At 42.3% G+C, this 21,834-nt stretch overlaps 1 protein-coding gene across 12 annotated transcripts in view; it reads left to right on the top strand.

The window, feature by feature from the left end:
* Positions 1–2,585: 2,585 nt before the first annotated feature.
* Positions 2,586–21,834, top strand: part of ADGRL3 (adhesion G protein-coupled receptor L3) — a gene marked incomplete at its 3' end in the record, with an annotated part of 313,409 nt that continues 294,160 nt past the window's right edge. For all 12 annotated transcript variants that reach the window (XM_084204550.1, XM_084204553.1, XM_084204547.1 and 9 more), the window contains exon 1: positions 2,586–2,959. In XM_084204550.1, coding sequence (XP_084060676.1) covers positions 2,905–2,959 — 55 coding nt within the window. In that variant the 5' untranslated portion in view covers positions 2,586–2,904. The remainder of the gene's footprint in view (positions 2,960–21,834) is intronic.

Raw genomic sequence — 21,834 nt, 5'->3', positions numbered from 1 at the left:
CTTAAATTTTTCACTGTGATGGTGTATCCCTTTCTTGCATCAATAAATGTAACACTCTGCATTACAGTTCACAGATAGTGAACTGTTTTCTCTAGTTTCTCTCCTTGGCTGTATTTTACCTGGAGGTCATCCAACGATGAAGTGAATTTTGTTTTGCAGGCCTCTTTGTGCTGCTTGTGGGAGTTGAGTGACCATTAAGAAAAAGTCTTTTTCCACGCATTTCCTTTGTAGCTGTTTCCCTGCAGATACCCAGTTCTCAAACACACTGTGATTATTTGATTACATGAAATACAAACCCACCCAGAATTCTGCAGCGTTCCAATGTACTTGGTTAATCTAGTGGTGCCCTGTGTTGTTAAACACAGCTGGCATGTCTCCAGACACATTGTGTATTTGGTAATATTTGTGTGTGAGCTTGAGTTGAAGGCTTTGCAGAAGCAAGTTTAAGGGCAAGGTGGTGCTAGCCAGGCTGTGCAGACACCACCTGACAGGTCACATCTCTGGTGTGTTCTTCTCTGGCAGGAAGTATGGTAGGACAGAGAGTATTTGGTCAGATTTACAACTGGAGTAAATGGTGCATAATGATGAGCTAGTTGTCTCTTTTGCACGGGAGCTTTGTGACTCAATAATGTACTTTCCGGGAGGATAAAATGTTTATTTGTGGCTCTGGTGGTTCCAAGACATTAGTTCTCAAAAATTAGTGTTTGGACTTTGCAGAGGGTGTGCGAGTGCTTTGCTCATTCCGCCTCAGCCCGTGAGATGATAGGGAAAAAAAAATCCTCGAATCCTATCATGCAGGAATGTATAGACGGATAAAAAAATTTAAAGGGCTCTGTGTAAGTATTTTGCTGACAATTATCCCTTCTCTGGGATAGAGAGCCTCATTAATTTGGGGCTTCTTCAGTTATACCCAAAACCCTTTTACTGCACCATAATGTTATCTCTTTCTAACAGGCTTAGATTATTCAGAACTGATTCAGTTTAAACAAATAAAAATTGAAAACAAACCTTTGCTCCTTCACTGCCTGACTGAGCTTTTGCTTCAGGGAAGCGTACCTGTGCTTGGATAGCTTTCACCCATCTCTGTATGCCTTTTCAAATTTTGTAGCACAAAAAGCTTCTCACTTTTAAAACTTTACAGAGGATGCTAGAGAAAAAGCATGCATAAATAATGGCAGCGCTGTAGTTTGATGTGTACTGGTAGCCTACTAAAATATAAATGGAAAACTTGATCACTGTTTAGAATGTACAATTTAAAATATTCATGAGGCTCTTCCCTATTTGAAAAGCAGATTTTTAATATTATCAATGACCATTCTGATTAGTCGCAGCTTGAGCAAAGTTTTAATTTCAAGGATGTCAAAAAAGAAGCCACTTGACTTCAGATTGACCTTGGATTTTTAGTAACCCCACATACAGAGATGAGAAAAAAACTATGGAAACTAAATGCTACATTTGAGTGAACAAATTGCAGGGACAGACTGGGGAGGAGAATCAAGTGAGAAAATAAAATCTTGGCAGTGCAAGATATATTTATTAAAAAAAAATGCAGCTTCTTTATAGACTTTGGTTCTGAACAATATGGGGTTTTATTTAGTTGATCAGTAAAGATAGGAAGCAAAACAAAGGCCACTTTGTCATGCCAGACTTTCAGAAATATACCCACATCACAATGGCATGCAGTGCAGTTTTTTCATACAGCTTTTTGGCTCAGACTTGGTTTTGGGTAAGAACAAAAGTTGGCAAAAACAGCTTCTGTGCTCAGAGAAGAATAACTTCTGTTGATCAGAGATTTTTGGAGAGATTTTTAATTAGACCAGTACTGTGAAGACTGCAGAGTCTAAGGAGTTCAAAACAGATATGTAAAGTACTTTTCAATTCCTCATATTTCCTCATCATTTCAAAGTCAGTGGGGAGCTGAGTTTCAAACTGCTGCCGCAGTTTAACTCTGTGTAGTTGTTTTTTTCCTGCCAAGTTTGAGTCACCGTGGCCATGTAGCCCCTTCTGGAGAGATTAAAATGATGGAAAGCTGGAATACGTTCTCCGCTTAAACGAGCGAATGTTTCTATTCAAGCGCGGGTTCGGATTTCCCCGCGCTTTGCTGCGAGCGCGTGGGATGGACGGGACCATTATTTTCAATTCCTCAATAAATTCCTCAATAAATTTTCAATTCCTCAATAAATAACTGCAGAGCAGCGAGTAGAAAGTAGCTGGTTGTGGGGTAAGGGTGACTTTGGGCTCTGCCTGGGTTCAAAGCCTGGTCCAGATGCAGTGATGAAAAGCCATACAGGTTGCCTCAAACAAAGAGAGGCTTTCTGGCATGCCATCGGTGGAAATACTCCCAAGCTGTGTTACTAATCCCACTGCCTGGCCTGCTGTCTTACCGTCAGCATCCATGTCGGAGGCACGGCAGAAATGCAAAAGGGAGGGAAAAGTCTCAGCTTTTTTTGTTCCAAACTGCTGTCTGGGGCCCTCTTTTGAGAGAGGAGGCAGAGCACTGGTTTCCCACCAACTGGTTCTCTGCACAGGCATAAGTTTTAATTCCTGTTTTATGTAGGAATGTGCATGTATCCGAAGGGCCAGGGAGTGGGGAAGACACATTTGCCTTTACAGCTGCTGGCAGCAAAGAAATGCAGCAAGACTTGATTGAAAACATCTATCTTACTGTTTTACTAACTGCAGGTTTTTTTTTTCCTTTTCTCATTTGTAGGTCTCAGACTCTGGATACTGGCTGTGGGATTTTTTTTTTTATTATTATTATTTTTGATTGGGTTTTTTTCCCCTTTTTGGATGTGAATTGAAGGCCAACAACAGTTGAAGTGTTGGAAGCAAGTGCAGAAGGACGCTCACCTTTTTATTTGAACCCCTGTTTGCTGGGATACTTTCAAGCTCTCCTTCACAGTCATGTGGTCATCACAGCTGCTGTTCTTCACAATGCTCTTAACACCGTTGGCCCATGGTGAGTGAGAGGTGGTGTAAATGTGCCTGTGGGAAGGGAAGAGATGAGAAAATAGCAAGGATTTCGTCTCTTTTCCTAATGGTGTGGGTTTTTTTTACAGGATGTTGATTTCTCTCCCTGCTTGCACCTCATGTCTTTGAGATTCCCAAGTTACATTATGACTTAACTACTGAAACAAAGAACTCTGGTGACACATAAAGGCTTCTTTTTCTGAGTTTAGCTGCTACATTAGACAGACTTTTTCTTCCCTTTTCTTGGGGGAAGAATGGATTTATTACCAAACAGATCAGAGTAGAGTAATGAGAAATAAAGGCAAATTGTAAAAACACTGTCCCTGCCCCCACACCTCCTTTCTCCCTGAAGTGGGCTTGCTCCCAGTTGTCTCTGCCTCCTGCCCTGCAGCAGTACAGGGGCACAGGGAATGGGAGTTGTGTTCAATTCATCACATCTTGTTTCTATTGCTCCTTCCTCCTCAGAGGGAGGAGCCCCCACATTCTTCCCCTGCTCCAGGGTGGGTTCCTCCCGTGGGGTCACTCGTCCTGCCAGCAAACCTGCTCCAGTGTGGGCTTCTCTCTGCACAGAGCCACAGCAAGGCTGCAGGGGCACAGCTGCTTCACCTCCAAGGGCTGCAGGGAAATCCCAGCTCTGGCATGTGGAGCACCTCCTGCCCCTCTTCCTCCACTGACCCTGTCTCCAGAGCTGTTTCTCTTACAAAGCAGCAGCTTTGTCCCCTTTTATGGATGTGTTGTTCCAGAGGCTCTACCACAGTCCCTGATGGACTCAGCCTTGGCCAGTGATGGGTCTGTCCTGGAGCCAGCTGGCATTGGCACTGTCACACACAGGGAAAGCTGCAAGCAGCTTCTGACAGAAGCCACCCCTGTAAGCAGCCCCTCCCTCCCCAAACCTGGCCATGCAAATCTAGCACAGAGCTGTAGCAGACAAATTTGATCTCTTTTATTAGCCAGGAAACTCTTAAGTGAAATGTGACACATGTAATTCTTTGAAATAAGATTTTGAGGCCTGATGGGTTTTTTTGATACGAGAAACCCAAGTGTATGCTCTAGAAGTAAGCTGGCAGGTTTCACAAGTGCTGAAGGCTTGAGGAGCTCCTATTAGCAGTGATGGTTACTAAATGCTCAGGGCAGAACTTTGGAAAATCTGTCTGCCTGATTTTTCTGATGCTTAAATGGAAGGTGAACTCTACCAAGGATCTCATTTTAATTAAAGGCCAGTGGAAGCATGTCTGTAAGTGACATGACTCCTGTATATAAGCTGTGGGCCTCTGCTTTTAAAATATTCATCAGGCTTTTTGAGCTTTACCAACTGATCCTTTGTGTATGTGCTAAAACGCTGGAGGAAAATTTTACAGGAAAGAAGGTGATGAAAAAAATGAGAAAATATGATTGGATGAACATGTCTATAGAACACAACCTTACATAACCTTTGGGGACAAAGGCTATCTGTACTAAAGAACTATATTGTTCTTTAAGCAAGACTCCTCCTCACTGACTTGAAAATTAGAATAGAGTGTTTAAACTGAGTTGACCAATTAGGGTGGAATGGAAGAGCCGTCAGAAAGGTGCTCTCCAGTCCTCTCCTGGAAAGTTAAATGCTAAATGTTTTGTAAGTTTTTGTAATTAAGTAGTATTAACAGTGAAAGCAATTATTAGTTTAAATATGCCTCTGGCAATTTTGTTTAAGATTCTCAGTGCCACTCTAGCAGGAAAGTTCTGCCTGATAGCCCCAGTAAATGAAAATGTCACACCTATCCTAGGAGTCATATTATACTACAGATGAGCAAATGCCAGAGGTGCAGGAACTACGTCTGGAAAGATTTCTACCCTTCATGCTCCTCTCCAGACTAAATGTACAGGGTGTTTGCTGTGGTGGTAAATTTGACCATCACCCATCTACCCCACACCCACATTATCTGATCAGCTGCTAGTGGAAGTGTTTGAACAAGGGAGGGAGAGCACCCTTGGTCTGAGTCAAAGAACTTCATTTGGCTTTCCCTGTTCTGATCTCTGAGAGGCCAGGATGCAAAAAGCATTCAGAATTCATGCTTAATGGGAATCAAGCATCTGAGTTCCTCTTTCATGATCTGGAGTGACTCCTGTACTGTAGTGATTGCTGGAGATGATATGAAACACTTTTTCAGATTGACCTTGCTACATCTCATTCCCTTTTTGAGTTCCCTGACGCAGCCTCTTCATCCATAATGGTAGCTGCATTACAGCATTATAGCCAGATTTCTTAGACCAGTGATCTCATAAATTGGAGAGGTGGTGGTGGTGTTTTGATGTTTTGGGGTTTTTTTTTTTGAGGGGACTTGGTTGTTTTCTTTTTGTTTTATTTTTTTTGCCTTAGCTGTATCATTTCTTGGAGTAGATTGTGTGTCTTGGGCTGTGATGACAGGTATGGAGTCAAAGGGTGTATACTTCAGTGATCTGCAAGATGAGAAGTAATCTTCCAGAATAGTGCCCTGGTACAATGTCATCTTGTTGATAAGCTGTAGAAATCATACAAGGGGAAAAGGTCATGAGTCCTTGCATTTCCTCAGTGATGATGTTAATCTGCTGTATCCAAAATGCACAGGCACAGCACTGTCTAGTTTTGATCAGACTGCTTGGAATCATAGCTCACCAAAAAACTGAACCATGTGAAATACTTAAGATAATGAGAGATTTGTGTAGTGGCTTCTTTCTTTACTGTTACCCTTGACTTGAATGGGAAATAGCTTACAACTTATGCCACAACCTGGAGCAGTGTAGAAGCCCCCCCCAAAAGCTCTCCCCACTCCTAAGCCACAGCAAAGCCTGTAAATCCATTTGTTGCCTAAAACTAAACCTGTTATACAAAATCAGAGAATTACACAACATAGACTGAAATAATACCAAGGAATAAAATAAAGCCATCAGCAATAACAATAAAAGCAAAGCCTTTTTCATCCTTTGCAAGGGCTCTGCTGAGGGGACAGGACTTTTGCACCCCTGCCTTCTTTTTGCCCCTCTGTGGAAGCTTTTCCCAAAGTATCTGAAGGTCTGGACCCTGGGAAAGTGCTCCTTGGTTTGTGTTTCCCCCCACGTACACCTGAGCAAACGGATCCTCTTTCCCTGTGGCAGGTGGTTTTCCAAGAGGCATTTTCTGGAATGAGCAGCTGTTCTCTTCCTCAGCCTTCCTCCCCTTGACCCCAAAGAGAGCAGATTTCTCTTCACCCAGAAATGAACGCTGTCAAAAGTTCACTTGAAATGAGATGGACATGACAGGCAGCAGCTCAGTTTGCAAGCCTGGAGAGATGTACACCTGCTCTGTCACATTGCTGTCGTGCTCGTGTGTGGCTCAGAGCTGAGATTTAAGACTTCCAGACTGCTGGACAAAAATAATAATAGAAATAAAGGGATTCAGAGCTTCATGCTGTTAGGAGCAGGATAGGAAGGATAGCACAGTGATTGCTGTGGGGTGAAATTTTGCACATCTCCAAAGTAACAAGTAACTTATTTTAGGCTCTGGAAGAGAACTGAAGGCCTGTTGTATGGAAAGATCTTTATAACCCTTTCAGATTGAATTATTATTATTTATTTGCCAATTACTTTTTAAGGATTGTACTGCATGTCTAATTATATGATGGGCAACAAAGAATGACTTAATTGTTGTTACTTTGCTTCTTTTAATAATTCAAAAATGGGCAACCACTTCTTTTTCCAATTAAGTAATAATCCAAATTGCCCAGTTTCTGTTGAAGATAGTTGATACCTGTTGATTTTATTGCATTTGTAACAATCTGCCTGTTTCTTCTGCTGCTAAGCACTTGCCTTGTGCTTGTGACATGAGAGTGAGCTGTCAGCATCCTGGATCCTGCTTGGGCTGAGTTCTGGGGTTTGGTTCCTCCTGTCTTGCAGCTGCTTGGGATTGTTTTGTATATATTTTAACCCTGTATTTATTAATGGGTTGCACACTGTTCTCTCCTGATGATCCATGGGGTTGGTTAGTCATTGCTGTGATTGCTTAAATTCCTTAATATTTTCCTTGATATACAATGTGATTTTTGGGTTAGAACCACACACTTGGCCAAAACTAAGCAAAACTGAAGTCACAACAAATTAAATAATGTAACCAAAACCTGGCTGAGCAGGACAAACAGTAGGTATCTGTGTCATGGTTTAAGCCTAGCTAGCAACTAAGCACCACACGGATGCTTGCCTACTTCCCTCCAGTCTCGTATACGAATGTGATTCTGTATTTTTGTGCTGAACCCAAAACACAGCACTGTACCAACTACTAAGAAAAAAATGAATTCTATCCCAGCCAAAACCAGGACAATGTGACATTGCAGCTAGGACAGACTAGACAAAAGTTATCTGATCCCAGGGGAAGTTGCAAGTGCAGCAAAGTTTCTCAAATAACTTTGGAGATTAGAGCTAAGTTTAAGCTAAAATAGGTTGTAGTTCAGACGAAGCCTGTCAAGTCCTGGAGCCTGGTATTGTTGCGAAGCTTCAGGCCTAATACTGATACTTGACAGCACCAAACTGGCAGGACTGCAGATGCTGCTGGCCCAGTTCTAAACTTAAAAAGACCTGGTTGCCTCCAAGAATTCATTTATGCAGTCTTGCGGCGTAGCTGTGAAGTGACCTTCCTGCATTTAGGGACAGATGCCATTTTGCCTCTCCATATGAGAATTAGTTTGAGATGGGGCTGAGCTCATTTATCGTTCGCGGAGTAGGAAATGAAATTTGAAGTCCTTTCAAGTCATTGCAGCTGCAAGGAAGAGAGTCTTGTCTGCTGTCCTGTTCCTGCCCTCTGAGCTTCTGCTCCATCTCTGCAATGCTTCTGGGAGACAGCCGTGGCGAGGGCTGCATCCTTGTGAAAAGATGGCACTCCAAGGTCAGGCTGATCTCTCCAGGCATTAGCAGGTCCAGATGCCGAGCCAGTTTCTGTGGGAACAGTGGAAATATTTATTACTGAACAGCACTGGTAGTTGCCTGGTGACAATGATTCTGTTAAAGCAAGCTGCATTATCTATCTTGGGGGAATATATGATGCTAGCAGGCTGGTCTTTGGTGACAGAGTGCTGTTTAATGTGAGCTGAACATTTGCCTCGCTACTATTTTAATACGGTGAAAATACTGTCACTGCTTAAAATACATACTGTGTTGCTTTTATACTTGTACAAGTGTTATGTTAGCTAGCGAATGGTGGATAATTGCCTTTTACTACGATACTCTTTATACAGTCACAATGAAATACAAGATACATGTTTTATTAGTTGTGAAATAGCCAAGTTGACTTCCAGGCTTCTGCCTAACTTCAGTGTTTTAAAGATTAATCATCCTTGAAATATTTATAATGTTTGCTATTCTTGGCAATTTGTATTACCTGCAGCCGTGCCACCTTTTCCATAGTGGAACAAGTGATCGAGGAAGGCTTTTCCTGATAAAAGGGGGTGGCTGTTCTCTGTGTAAACTACAGTGCTTTCATTAGCAGCATTACACTAAAATTGGGAGTATTAAGTTCCCCATCTGATGACAGATCAATCTATAAACTGATAGAGGGTGAAATTCAACCTTTTTGAGACTATCCACTATTCAATTCTTGTTTAAGCCATTACGCAGTGCCGAGGTCGGTGTGCAGACCCACTTCTTTCATCTCTAAATTTCACACTAAATAAGGAGGGAGATTTTAGGCAGGTTTTCTCATAATGTGGGGGGTTTTCTTCAGTTTTTGGCAAGTGTCTGCTCAAAGAATCTTCCCTCTACAGGGAGGAAACAAGACCTTTTCCTCTCCATATCAGGGCTAGGGCTATTCAATGTCTTCATCAGTGGCACGGACAAAGGGATCAACTCGCTGCATCCTCAGCAGGTTTTTTGTTGGCACCGAGCTGTGTGATGCATTGACATGCCTGAAGGATGGAATGCCATCCAGAGGGATCTGAACAAGCCCGAGAGAAGGGGCCACAGGGAGGTTGTGATGTTCCACAAAGCCAAACAGTTCCACTGTGAGGCTGGTGAGGCTCTGGAACAGGTTGCCCAGAGAAGCTGTACATCCCATCCTCGGGAGTATTCAGAACCAGGTTGGGTGGGACTCTGAACAACCTGGTCTAGTGGGAGGTGTCCCTGCCCATGGCAGGGGGTTGGAACTGGATGATCTTGAGTCCTTTCCCATCCTAAATGTTTGATGGTTTTTAACACGTATGGTGTATGGCAGCTGGGTTTCTTTCTGAACTGCAGCAACGGAAAATGTGCTTGCTCTCGCAGCAGCAGGAGGGGGTAAGCTGTGTTACCTTTCAGGCTTGAAATATCTGATGCTTCTGTCATTTGTAACAATTTCCTGACAAGACTGATTTCTGTTCTCCAGTGACCAACTCTGAGCTCTGATTTTTTCAAGTGTTAGCCAAGCCATAAGATGTGACAGCATGTGAATTACAGTGCAGTAATTCCCACCCAGCACATTCAGACACAAAGATGAAGGCCAAATGGCCTCTGCGCAGTCAAGTGTGAATTATTGCACCATAATTTAATTCCTATTATATTTTACTGTGATTGTAAAAATGTTTTTATTAGTGAACTTCTTTAAGAAAAGCCAGTTTTTAAAAAACAGAACTGAGAAGTGCAACGCTGAGCTTCTCACAAAGAGGTGTAAATGGCTTTATGCAATAAGGAGTTTTGTTAAATCCAGAAAAATTATATTTGTGTAGTTAATAACCCTAGGTAATGAATAGGTGTCATGGTGCAGACATCTGCTGTCTAAAAAAGCTGACCTAACTCTAAGTATTCATTCTGTATCAGCTGCCAGGCAGTTGCTATGCAGAATGATTAGGTTTCTTTGTTTCTGACCTAGTCTTGATTTGATCTGGAAACCTTAGCTTGCAACCAGTCTCTTGAGCCTTCCAATCTTCTCCCAGTTCAGGCTATACCAATGTAATGTCTGGTGCATTTGGGTTTTGGTCATTTTGAGCAAGTGCTGAGCAAATAGACAAGGTGGTTTGGTGGCAGCAGTTTGGAGGAGCATTAGAAAGGGATCATGCTGATGTGTTGGGGAAAAAATAAGCCAACCTGAAAACAGCTTGGGAGGTACTGGAGAGGAAAAACAAAAAGGCCACAAATGCCATAAAAGTCTTTCTTAATTTTCATTTTCCTTCGTCTTTCTACAAACCTTTAGCATTCTTTTTTTTTAAATTGAAAAGTCAAAGCTCATGCAGTTAAGGGGGCTTAAAGGTTACCAGGCTAAAACCTTCTTCCCAATGAATTGTTTTGAAAGAATTAAGAGAAGCCATGTGCTTGAAATGACAGGATCTCTGGGGTATTGCCTGGCTTGCTCCTCAAATTCAGGAGGATTGTGAAATTATCCAACCATGCTGATCCAGGTCTGTCTATTTTGTAGTAGTTCCTGGCTAGCAAGTACTGTTAGATAGCCCTATTTCTCACTAGTCCTTGTCATAGCTAAACACAGAATAAGTATGGGATTGCTATTAAAAGTGGGCACTTTCAAGGCAGTTACTCTCTAAATAAGTTTTACTTACATTCTCAGCAACTTACAACTCATCAGGATATTGATGGGGCCAAAGCTGTTTCACTACTGATGGATATCTTATGGGTATTAAGATTAGCATCCCACTGAAAAACCACAGAGGTTTTCCATGTAAGTGATGCAATTACTGTGGTTTGGCATTAGATGTAAGTGCTTGAAAAAAACAAACCAACCAAAAAACCAAACCAAAATAAAAAAAACCCAAACAAACAACCAAGCAAAAAAGCTTGCCTGACTTTTCCAATTATTTATGAGAATGATCTCTCTATACATCCTTTTGGAGTTAATAGTCTCCTTTTGGAGTTAATAGTCCTTGAGGAACCAAGACTGAAAAATGTGGTGTCTCAGAGCTGACTAATATGGGTACAGGCATCCCTTAGCCAATACCCAGAGGTGCCACGGAGCACCAGGAATATTTTCACATCTGCAGCTTTCTACACATGAGAATTCACTTTGTCCTGGGTGTTCCTGGGCATGCAAGATACTCCAAAAGGACTGGTTTTTGGGACAAGCTGAGGTCGAATGAGGCTGGTGCAGTAAAGAAGGAGCAGCAGAAGTGAGCAGCTTCCCTCTCCTTATCCTCATGAAGAGGGGAGATAACTGCCTGCTCATTGCCTATTTGTTTTCACCTATTGCATTGTCACCTTCCTTTGGCCAATTGCTGATTCCTGTCTACTTTGTTAAGGCTAAGCTTCCAGATAATGCTCATTTTTGTGAAAAGGACAGGAAGCTGCCAGGGGTTGGAGAGATCATGACATTGTGGGCTGGTTAAAGGGGTTTGGTGGGTGAGACAGTGAATGGAGAAGTGCAGGACCAAAGGACATCTTTACAGACAGAGCAGCTGTGTAGTGCTAGGGCAGAGACATTCTTTCCAGCAGGGCAGGTGAAAACCATGGCCAGGTTTTGTAAGTGCAAAAGCTTGCTGTGCCCATCCTTTCCATGCAGCTGGGACACCTCTTTTCTGGATGTGAAAATTTGTGGGATTGCCCACAAATGGGTTGTTACTTCTCCTTTCTTTTTCTAATCATGTCAGCTAAGCTTAAGCCATTGGAGTTGGATAGGAAAACAATACTTCTCAGAGTTTTCTGGCCCTAGTTCTCTCATACATTGAAGCTGGGCATGTTGAAGTACTCCAAGCTAAAATGAGAAAAGAATGACAGTGAGTGAATGAATTATGGCCACCTGCATTTCTTGCGCCTCCTCCTCAGCTGCTGCTAACCTGCTCCCGTGAGTTCTGGGCATGCCTGCTCTTTTCCTGTTAGGGAGAGCACCCTTTGCCCAGATAAAAACAGCAAGAAGCAGCTCTTTATTGCAAATGAAACTGCTGATTCCCCAGAAGATATCTCTAACATCCATTTTATCAACTCCACCATGTTAAATGAATCTTAGAGCCATCTGATGTTTATTACCCCATGGCATATTTACTGTTGTTCAGTTGTTTCCTTTATTGATCATGATTTTTTTGCACTGGATATGTTTGATGATGTGGTTTTTTTTTGAATTGGGAGGACATTTCCTGCTGTTCAATGAGCAGCTCATCTGGGAAAGATGCTGTGGTGTGGGAAAAATTAAAACCATGTCAGAGACTTCAGTAGATTTTCCTCACTTGGAATTTCCCCGATTTCATCAAACAGTTTTGTGCTGGGCAGCCTCCCTGGAATATTCCTCCCAGGGCCTGGCAGGATGATCCCTGTTCTGTCATGGTTCTGCTCCAAGCTGTGGGATGTGCAATGGTTTTTTAGCCAACACCACACGGGTGCTGCAGTCTGCCCATTGTAGCAAGCGTGGGCCTGGGCTGGTGGGTTTTTAGTTACAGAGCAGTACTGAATGCATCCCATAAACTCAAGGAATTATAATCACAGCAGGATAAACTTCTGTATATTCCCTTGTGCTTTGCTGTGTTGGGCTGCTTTCTGCAGCGCTTGGTGGTGGTGGGTGCCTTGTTACACATCCTGAGGTGTAAGCTGGTTTCCTGTAAGACTCACAGGTGCTAAAAAAGGCAGTCTGTGCATTAGAATAGGCAGAGGAAGGGGTAAGGATAGGAATGTGTAATTTTGTTACTGTCACTCCCTCCTTTACCATAATCTATGGAAACTGAGATACCTGATGGATTTTAGAAGCTCAGTCAAATTGTCACCTGTTCTTAAGACTCCAGAATGTGGAGCCATAAATAAATATAGCATTTTAAGGCCAAGCTGATTTAATCACAGAATCAATGGGTCGGAAGAGACTTTAAAGATCATTGAGTCCAACTCGTGTCCTAAAGTCCAACCCATGCCCTAAATGTTTTTGGGGTCTGGTCCAAATCCCATGGCAAGTTGGTGATTCCATGTAAGTGCACTCTGAATCTGGCTTGCTCAGCCCAAAGGGTTACTTTGGGGAAGGCTGGAGTGTAACAGGGAGGAGAAGGCACCCTGGGCTAATCTCTCAAACCTTAGTCTTGCAGTGAGTTCACTAGATTGTGGGCTGCTCCCCTGAACCTGAGAGTGACAGCATTGTGCTTGGTCCTTATTCTCTTGGTAGGCTGATCTCCTTCATGCTTTTCTAGGAACAATCAGAAGTCCATCAGTGCTGCTGATTTAAATGAGAATTTTAGGGTTGTTTTCTCCTCTGCAGCTCTTGTTGCTGAAGATCTGTCTCCAACTTTTAATTCACAGCGTCTTGTTTCTATTACTGAAATGCTGGAGGCTGCAGTAAGGGCTGATTTAGTATCAGGGGAGTAGATGACAAAAAGGAAACTGGCTTTGGTATGTCAGTCTCGTGCAGCACTTCTCTCTGCAGTGGTGGGGAGATGTGCCTGTTGGCTTATGAGCAAGGCAGTGTGGCTGGCTGTACTATTTTTGTCAGGTTGGAGCAGAGCTGGGAGCTCAGCGCCCTTCCAGCCCAGGGTGTGGATGAGCAAATCCATGTGGCAGTGTTTCTGCAGGCAGGGAAAACCATGGTGGTACTCAACAAAGCCAGGGGCTGGTACTAACCCTGCCAAGTGCTGCTCGCTGTGTGTTTCTCCAGAGGCATCTTCTTCCTCCCTCTAATGTGTTCCCTCCTCTGCTGAGGCAGGGCAGTCAGCACTGGGCTGGCAGGTGTTCCTGGGAACAGGAATACCCTTTATTCCTCCACTCTGAAAGACAGACTCATGGCCAAGTCCTGTTTATCACCTCAAACTGTATTTTGCCAGCACTGCTGCTCAGTTCTATGTACTTGTAATTGGTAGTATGTTTTCAAGGAAGAATGCTTACTTGTAAGTGTTGTAGGAAAATCCAGATCACTTGATTTTATTTTTCTGTGTGTTTATGTACATATGAGGATGTATATGTCCTTTAAATGTAATTTTCATAGTGTATATATAAATAGACCCATAGTGAGCTGGTCTTTGTAAACTTGGAGTAACGCTAGGAACATTTGACACGCGTTCCTGTCTTTGTTGTGACTTGAAATCCAACCTGTCATCACAATTTGTAATCTTATAGGCATGTGCAATTAAAAATCTTACCATTAGATATTGCTCTGGGGGAATTCTGTGGACTAAAAAATCTAATAATGTTTAGTTGTTTTCCTTAATTTGATTTGGGGGGGGGAAAAATGGCCTCATGGCCAAATGCCAAATACATAATGAATTCCTATCACCAGCAGACACCTTAGCGTTTGTGAGCCCTGGTCGTGAAAGTGCTTGGAAGTCATGTGTTACAGTATCAGCCATTAAGAAAATAATTTCAAAAAAGCTCCAACTTGCTTACCTTTTTTAAGAAAACAAGTCTGGGCCTAAATTTTGAGAGCTCTTATTTGTAAGAAGCTGTTTTGGTGTGTCTTCAGCACTGCCACCCCTCCAGACACAGAGCAGTTGTCGGGAGGCACTGCAAGCACATCCTTGCATCCTGACAGCTACGGTCCTTGTTTCAGACTGCATACCTGAATTCACAGGAGACTAAGAGTAAAGAGCTGGAAGACAGCAAGATGGAGGAGATGAGGCACAAAATGGATGAACCTATAGTCTCTGTGCAGTGTCCTTGAGGATCTTAATTGAAAACAGGATTGGGAATGCTGTTTAGTAGAAACCCAAATGGCTTAGACTATTTGCTCTCTGCTCTGATTTGTGGCAATGGTGCCAAAGTCTTCCTAGCGGGCCCCAGAAGTTGGGACCGCTCTATTTTGATGTCTGGCTTGATGTGGATTCCCACTTTGTCCTGTGCATTCTGCTGTCCCCCATTCACCTATATAATATATGAGCTCTTTCTGCCTTTCTCTCGCTAGGATGTTGAATTGTGGTCTTTCTCCTCTAAACAGCCAGCAGTTCTTGCAAAGCATAGTAACTTAATTATTTAGGGCCTGCACTGATTAGCCTCACATCTTGAGGCTACGCAGACTCTCAGCTGTGGAACATCTGGTGACAGCCCTGTTTCTCAGAGCCCTAGCCCTTGCACAAATACAGTGCCTTTCTTTTTTGGATAGTAAATATATGACAGATGTGAAATTCTCCAGCTCTTGGGGGAGTGCTTACATGTTGAATTTCATTATCCCTTGTTGGCCGGTTGGCAAAATGCAATCAAGAATAACTTTTGAGGCGGGCTGGTGTATCCAATATCACTCTGGAACGCTATTATGGTGAGAAGCTTAGGGCACAGAAAAGTTGATACAAGGAGGTGAGATCAGTCTCTGTAGCACTCATGAAAATGCATTGAGTTAAAAAGGATAAACTCAGAAGTCAGAAGGAGCTGTGGGTTATGAACCTCTCTGGGAGTTAGACTCACAACCATTTTAGGGACCGAGTCCATTTTAATGTTGCACTGCAGTGTGTGATTTTTATTTTTGTTTTATTTATTTATAGGTTTGGTGGGATTTTTTTGGCAGTCAGATTGCCATATCCCACTGCAAACTATCTTGTGGAAGTGGTAGCTGCAGAGCTGTCAAATGTTCCTTAGTTTTTATATATACCTTCATTGGTGGTTATGTAGTAATAATGCTTACACCTCTAGAGCATTATGTGTGAAGCCAAATACACATGTGAAATGGTTAGTAACCATAGCTATACTATCTAGAAAGCAATAGAAATAGCAGCTAAAGCTGTGGGAAAGAGCTAAGTAGAGCTGAAAAATAATAGTAATGAAAGGTATTTTTCCTGGGGAAGCCTGGGTGAATATTTGTTCATAAAGCAGAATACCTGGCTTTGACAATATTAAAAAAAGAATCTATTTTGACACAGTTTGCTGTGATGCCTCTGGTGAGTTCTTTGTGTGGTGCTTTCTCCTGGTTGGGCTCCCTGTCTGAAGAAGAGAGGTGTCTGAAGGCCTAGCAAAATGAAGACCATAAATGCAGGGTGCTCAGTTCTTGAGCAGAGAAGGTTGACTGAGCTCTGCTTTTATTGGATTGCAGGGCTGAAAGTGAAGTCTAAGAGAAAGTCATGCCAAGAAACTGAGAAAGCTATTTATGTCCTGACAGTAAAAAGATGCTGTTGTATAGTAAAGGGAGTGATGGGCTTTTCTTATTATAAAGATCCTGGAATAATTTCCTAGCATTATTTTTCCTTCCTTCACCTTCATTTCCCTTCCTGCTTCCCAAACAAGGAGTGGAGAACTCACCACCCCATCCCTCCACTCTAAAATACCAATCCAACAGATCATCTTGTCTGGGGAGAATTGTCACTGTTCCTCAGAGACTGTCTCCAGGGTAACTTTGTTTGCAGCGTCCTCCCTCGAGGGATGCTGCCCTTCTGATGTTGTTCTGGGAAACAAAGCTTTTGCCTGATGCCCTCAGATACATGGCATTGTAATCCTTTGAATGGATCCGAGCACTCGCTTGAACCCTGCAGAAGGCCCAGGACTGTCGTGCCAAAGTAGGGCAGGACTGAATAGGTGTCAACAGGATGTCTTGCTAGCAAATGTAGCCTCTTATGCATTGGAATAGATGTTCAGTGAAGCAAGCTAGTGGCTTGAACACAGAGGTATCCGGTTTAAAAGCACTCTTTGTTTCAAGAGCTGTGCTGCTCAGACCAGTTCCTCTCTTGGTATTGTTCCTTGCTGAGTATTAGTTGATGGGATGTTAACTAATTGACTCCCTTTCAAATAGGGAACTGTAGTAAATAATTTATTACTTGACTTGGAGGTTATATAGTGGCTGGGATCGTTGGTGTGGCACCTTCAATCTATCCCTTTAGCAGGAAGAAGGAATCTTAACTCTCTCTTTTCCTGCAACTTCGGTGCACATCACACACCGACACCAGGATGTCTGGCATACCTGTGTCCAAGGCAGAAAGACCTGTTAAGTCAAAAAAAATTATCAGTCTGCATGCTTGCAGAAAATAGAGATTTCTCTTGTGGCCTTTGAGTAAATTACTAGTTAAATAAACTTCATCATTCCGAAAAGACAGCTTGTTTCATGGGCAAAAGAAGAGAGACAGATTTGTATTTTGGATTCTTTCCTTCATTGTGGAAGGTAGTGTGGGGTGTTTCCTCCACTGGCAGGCTCCTCACTTTGAAACTTGCATAAATTGAATTATTCTCTCTGTCCTTTTTTGCGAGGTGGGATTCCAAATAGAAGAACAGGGTAAAAGTGGTTAGGGGATACTGTGCAGCAGACATGATCTACCAGGCTGATCTACATGATCTCATATTAGGTCCAATACCCTTGGAGAACAGAATAAAACCAAAAATCATCCCTTCTGGTACGCAGTTGGTTTGTCCCTGCCTGCTGCTTGTTTGTGTGGATGGCATCTGCTGACCCAACTTCCTCTGCATTAGCAAGGCTGAGGAGAACTGTCCTCAACAGCCAGAGCCCTCTCTGGCCTTGAATGTCACAAGTCAGCAGTGAGGAAATGTGGGCTGTCCGTGCGACCAGGCGGGCTCTGTCTGGGGACCTCGTGCAGCCGTGTGCTTCACCACAGCCTGGGCTGTGTCACAGTGTGAGCTGCTGATTGCCTGTAATCTGTCACCAGCATTTGGGGCTGACAGGAGCAGGGATGCTGGGGGAGTCTTTTCATACAGGTGGAGGTCTCTGAGGCAAATGCTCTGGCACCAGTACAATTGCTTAATAATGCTGTTGAAATAAAACCCTATAGGGTGCTATTACAGATGGGGCTTCATTTTCACAAACTTTCTGGACTCGACACTGCTTTCCTTAATTTGACACCTTTTTTCCAAACAGAATATCCAAATGGTCCTTAAATTTCACTGCGAGTGAAAAGCTTTATGGTAACCATGCAGAGTAACGCATTTAAATGAAAGCACGGTGTTGTTTCAGTCTGGGGTTTCAGATTTACCTTTCAAATGCTTTTAATCTCTATACTGCAAATTTGACAGATGCCTTTTATTGGTAGAAGACTTTTCATCTACCTGACCTAAAGGACACAGCATTTATTTGCATTTAGGCAGGAGTTTGCAGCACAGTGAATTAGCAGTAAGCCGATACTTTAGTTCTTGTGTTTTCTTTGAGACTGCCTTTGTATTCTTTTGGATCATAACTGGAGTGCCTTAAATTTCACATATGTAGAATGTCTCAATCAATTTGCAGTGCAGACATGTGGTCTGCAGAGTACCTTATGGAGATGCTAGGTACTATCAATGTTTGTATCCTGTGCTATTTTTGTTTTCTTTGACCTTTAATTCTGCTGCTGGTACAAAGTTAAATCTACAAACGTTATAACGAAAAAAAAGGAAAATTGTCTTGCCCAAGTGTCTTTGGCTTGGTCAGTCTGATTAGATATCCCACAGTGCTGAGGTGCTCTAACTTTATCACAGTTGTACTCTAAAGTCTTAAGAGCCAGGCACAGCTTGCTGGATAGTGCTGGAATATCTAGCACAACATCTTGGCAGGCTGGGTAGTTTCTAGTATGTTTCATTTTAAATTTTATTTAATCTTCCTAGTGCCGGTGTCTGTGCCTATCAGTTAGGTGCTGCCATTACATTTGCTTGGTGGTGGTGGTATGATCAGCTTTCAGAATTGTGGTTACAGCTACAGTGCCTCCCAAAGGTTACTTAGCTGCACTTGGGAAACAAGAGTTGTGACAGCACTGCTGTAAATCTGCGCCTGGGGATGCTGCACAACATCAGCAGGAATGGGCACTGTCCTGTCCTCTGGATGAGGACTGATTTCTGAACACATCAGGATGTGCTTCATGTGGGATCCTTCTTGGTCACCAGGTGCTTTCTCCTGTGTCAGTCTCCAGGTACTGGAGAAGGCAAAGAACAGCAACTGTAAAACTCTTCACACCCTGGCAATTTCTCTCCCTTTTCACCTGGCCTCAGAGGGTTTATTTTTTCACTGATTAATCCATTTATTTTCAGAATGGCCTGCCTACTTGTTCTGGCTGGTCTTGGATGATGATAAATTGGGGAGGCAGTCATTTTCAAAATAACATTCTACTGGCATCGTTCCTTGCTCTAGGTGATGCTTTTTTTGCCTGGTGAATAGAGTGGTGTCTAAATAGGAGCAACAGCTGGTCTCTGTGTGCATCACTAGAGATGGGAGAGGCATATGGTTCAGGAGATACCCTTTCCCAAGGAGCTGAGTTAAAATCTGCTAAACATGACCTTGTTCACAGCATCCTAGAGCTTGCTAAGGTCTAAGCTATTCCTTGCTCTTTTTCCACCTCTGTGGAGAATGTACTTTGGGTATATCCAAGAAAATAATCCAGGAAAAATATTGAAGTAAATACTTTTCTTAAAGGCTTTTCTTAAGCATTTCCTTAGTTTTGGATCAACTAATTTAAAAGTAGGCAGGGTTGCTGTCAGCAGCAGTGTGCACTCACATATCCCTGTTAAGATGCAAATAGTTGCTGCAACTCTTGACGTTAGAGACACTATGAAAATGCTGGAACCATCCATACAAGGAATAATTCACTTTATGTTTTAATAAAAAAAAAAACCTAATTAAAAACGCCCTCTGTTTTGAGATTTGACATTTTTTTCTACTGCAGTGTGATGTTTCCCATCAGAGCTAGCTGTTGTCTGAGTTTTGGTGGAGATATTCAATATGTGCTTGTTAAGAAAACTCTTTGTCATTGTGAGGGCTCCTGGAAACCTCTTACCTTTTATTTGCCCTCGGCGGATGGCAAAAAGAAAATGCACATGAAAAATGGAGTTTTAGTATTTGATGGCCATGCCAGATTTTGAACAATATAAGAAGAAAATGTGATTTCTTCTCAGTCATTTTGGGATGGGAGATCACTTTTCTAACTAAAAGGACACTTTTAACCAGAGGAAAACTCTTAACCAAAACTGGCTTGGATTAAATTGTATATCATTGTCCAAATGAAATGAAATGTTTAATTTTTGCCTTTTAGGGTTGGGGTGGTTTTGGGCTGGTTTTGGTGTTTTGTTTGGTTTTTTTTTTTTTTGGTAGGTTTTTTTTTGTTTGTTTTGTTTGTTTATTTAGGGGTTTTTTTGTGTTTTTTTGTTGTTGCTGTTGGCTTTTTTTTAAATGCTTTAGCCTAATTTTTTCTGGATTGTTTCAAAATAAGCTTCCAGAAGGTACTCAATGATTTCAGGACTGCTTTTAGGTGACTAGAGTATTTGAATGAAAAAAAAAAAGAAACAATAAGTTACTATGTTAGGCAGAAAAAAAAATCATTTCCTGTATCACTGAATTTGGCATCATTGAGTTATATCTTGATATATTTTTTGGCATGCCTCGTGATATGTAGTGTTTTTCTTAAAAGATCCACTTTGTAGAAATAAGTGATTACCTTAGACTGTCAACTTGTGTGTAAAAATCAAAAAATCTGTCTTGCCCTCAAGTTTAGTGCCGGGAGCCTTTTGATAATGTGATTTAAAGTTACAGCCTCTCTAAAACAAATAAGAATTTGACTTTGGTGACTACAAACATGGGTGTTCTATGAAGTTCTCTCTCACAGTTGTTTTGATTTCCTGTTTGCTTCCTGTGAGATTCACACTACTCATTAACTGAGTAACAATGAGGGTTGCCTGGGAAGGGTTGTGGTCCCTGGAGAGAGACTTCCTTGGGGCACTGCCTGAGTCCTTCTTAACCTCAGTTTTACTGAGTAATGATTTGGGCTGTAAAGGACAGGTGAGGTTGATGGTGAATGCAGTTTAGTAAGAAAATCTTCCTTACAGAGCTGGTTTGACTGGGCTGTTGTGTGCAAAATTCTCAAGTTTTCAGTCCCTTTTCATGCTCCTTGCCTTTTCCTGCATTGCTGTCTTCTTACTCTTCTTCAGTGAGCCCCTTTCCCTCCTGATGGCTTGTCACTCTTGCTGCTCCTTGAGGGGCTGCTGGCAGAAAACATGAACGGGCTCAACAGGCTGAAACAAGCAGGAAAAGTGATGAGCTTTGAAGGACATTACAAGGTTTTGAAAGACATAAAAAGAATACTCGAGGTATACATTCAATTGATTTGACATCATGGGGTAGTTTAGTAAATGAACACTACTAGTGTTTGATGCCATTTGTTGTTGTCAGTGTATAGCAGGTTTTGGGGGGCTAGAGCAAAGGCAAGCAATTGTAGGGCAACTCTTTCATCAGCTCTAGTTGCACACTAGAAGACAATAAATAGACTGGAGCTGGGCAGTAGCTAGAATCAAATATACCTGAGGAGAAGACAGTAATGTTTGGGGTTTTTTTTTGGGGGGGAGGTTTTTTTTTGTTTTTTGATTTTTTTTTTTTTCTTATTAGGCATATTATTTTTCAGTCTTGACTTCTTAGTGTGCAGGAGGACAGGTTTTATCAGCACAAGAACAGCTTGTGCCTTACAAAGAGGCAGCAAGCATTCAGACCCCTCATCTTTGTGGGTTTCACATTTTATGAGGTGATTTGCCCAGATTTCACTTGTAAACGTTCTTCTATGCCTATTGTAAGACAAGTTTGGCCGGAGTGACCTAGCCAGAAGAATGTATGGAGTGCAGGGGAAGGCCCCCAAGGCTTTCATGGTCTGCAGTGTATGCTCAATATTCTCCACTCTCCCTGGGCACCAAATGCATTCTTCCACATGATAAACGAGATGTAGCTTTGGGTGGCTTGGACTGCTGTGTCAAGTGACAGCCCCTGGCATGTAAGCAGTACATCTAAGCTGTAGACTTGAGAGAGAGAAAAAAATTCACAACTAAATTACAATATCCTTTTTCTTTTTATGTATTATTTCACCCAGATTCTGTTGTACAGCTGGCTACAAAGTGCATTTGTTTCAGCATGCATCTGAATGTAGAATTGTGTTGGTGTTACTAAATTCCTCTGTCTTGAAGTATCTGTAGCTCACAAACAGTGGGACAGTCTGATGCTATCAGAAGTGTCAGGGAAAAATGCAGGTTTTTAATGCTAACCAGCTTGTTGGAAAAAAAGGTGTGGAAGCACCTTGTACATCAGCATCAAAGGAAAGATGTCAGAAAGGTAAAGGAGTGCAGCCTGTGTGT

Source organism: Fringilla coelebs (assembly GCF_963513975.1).
Source record: "Fringilla coelebs genome assembly, chromosome: 4".
NCBI classification, from domain to species: Eukaryota; Metazoa; Chordata; class Aves; order Passeriformes; family Fringillidae; genus Fringilla; species Fringilla coelebs.
The sequence above is the reverse complement of the archived record's forward strand: the minus strand, read 5'-3'. Positions and strand labels throughout refer to the sequence as shown.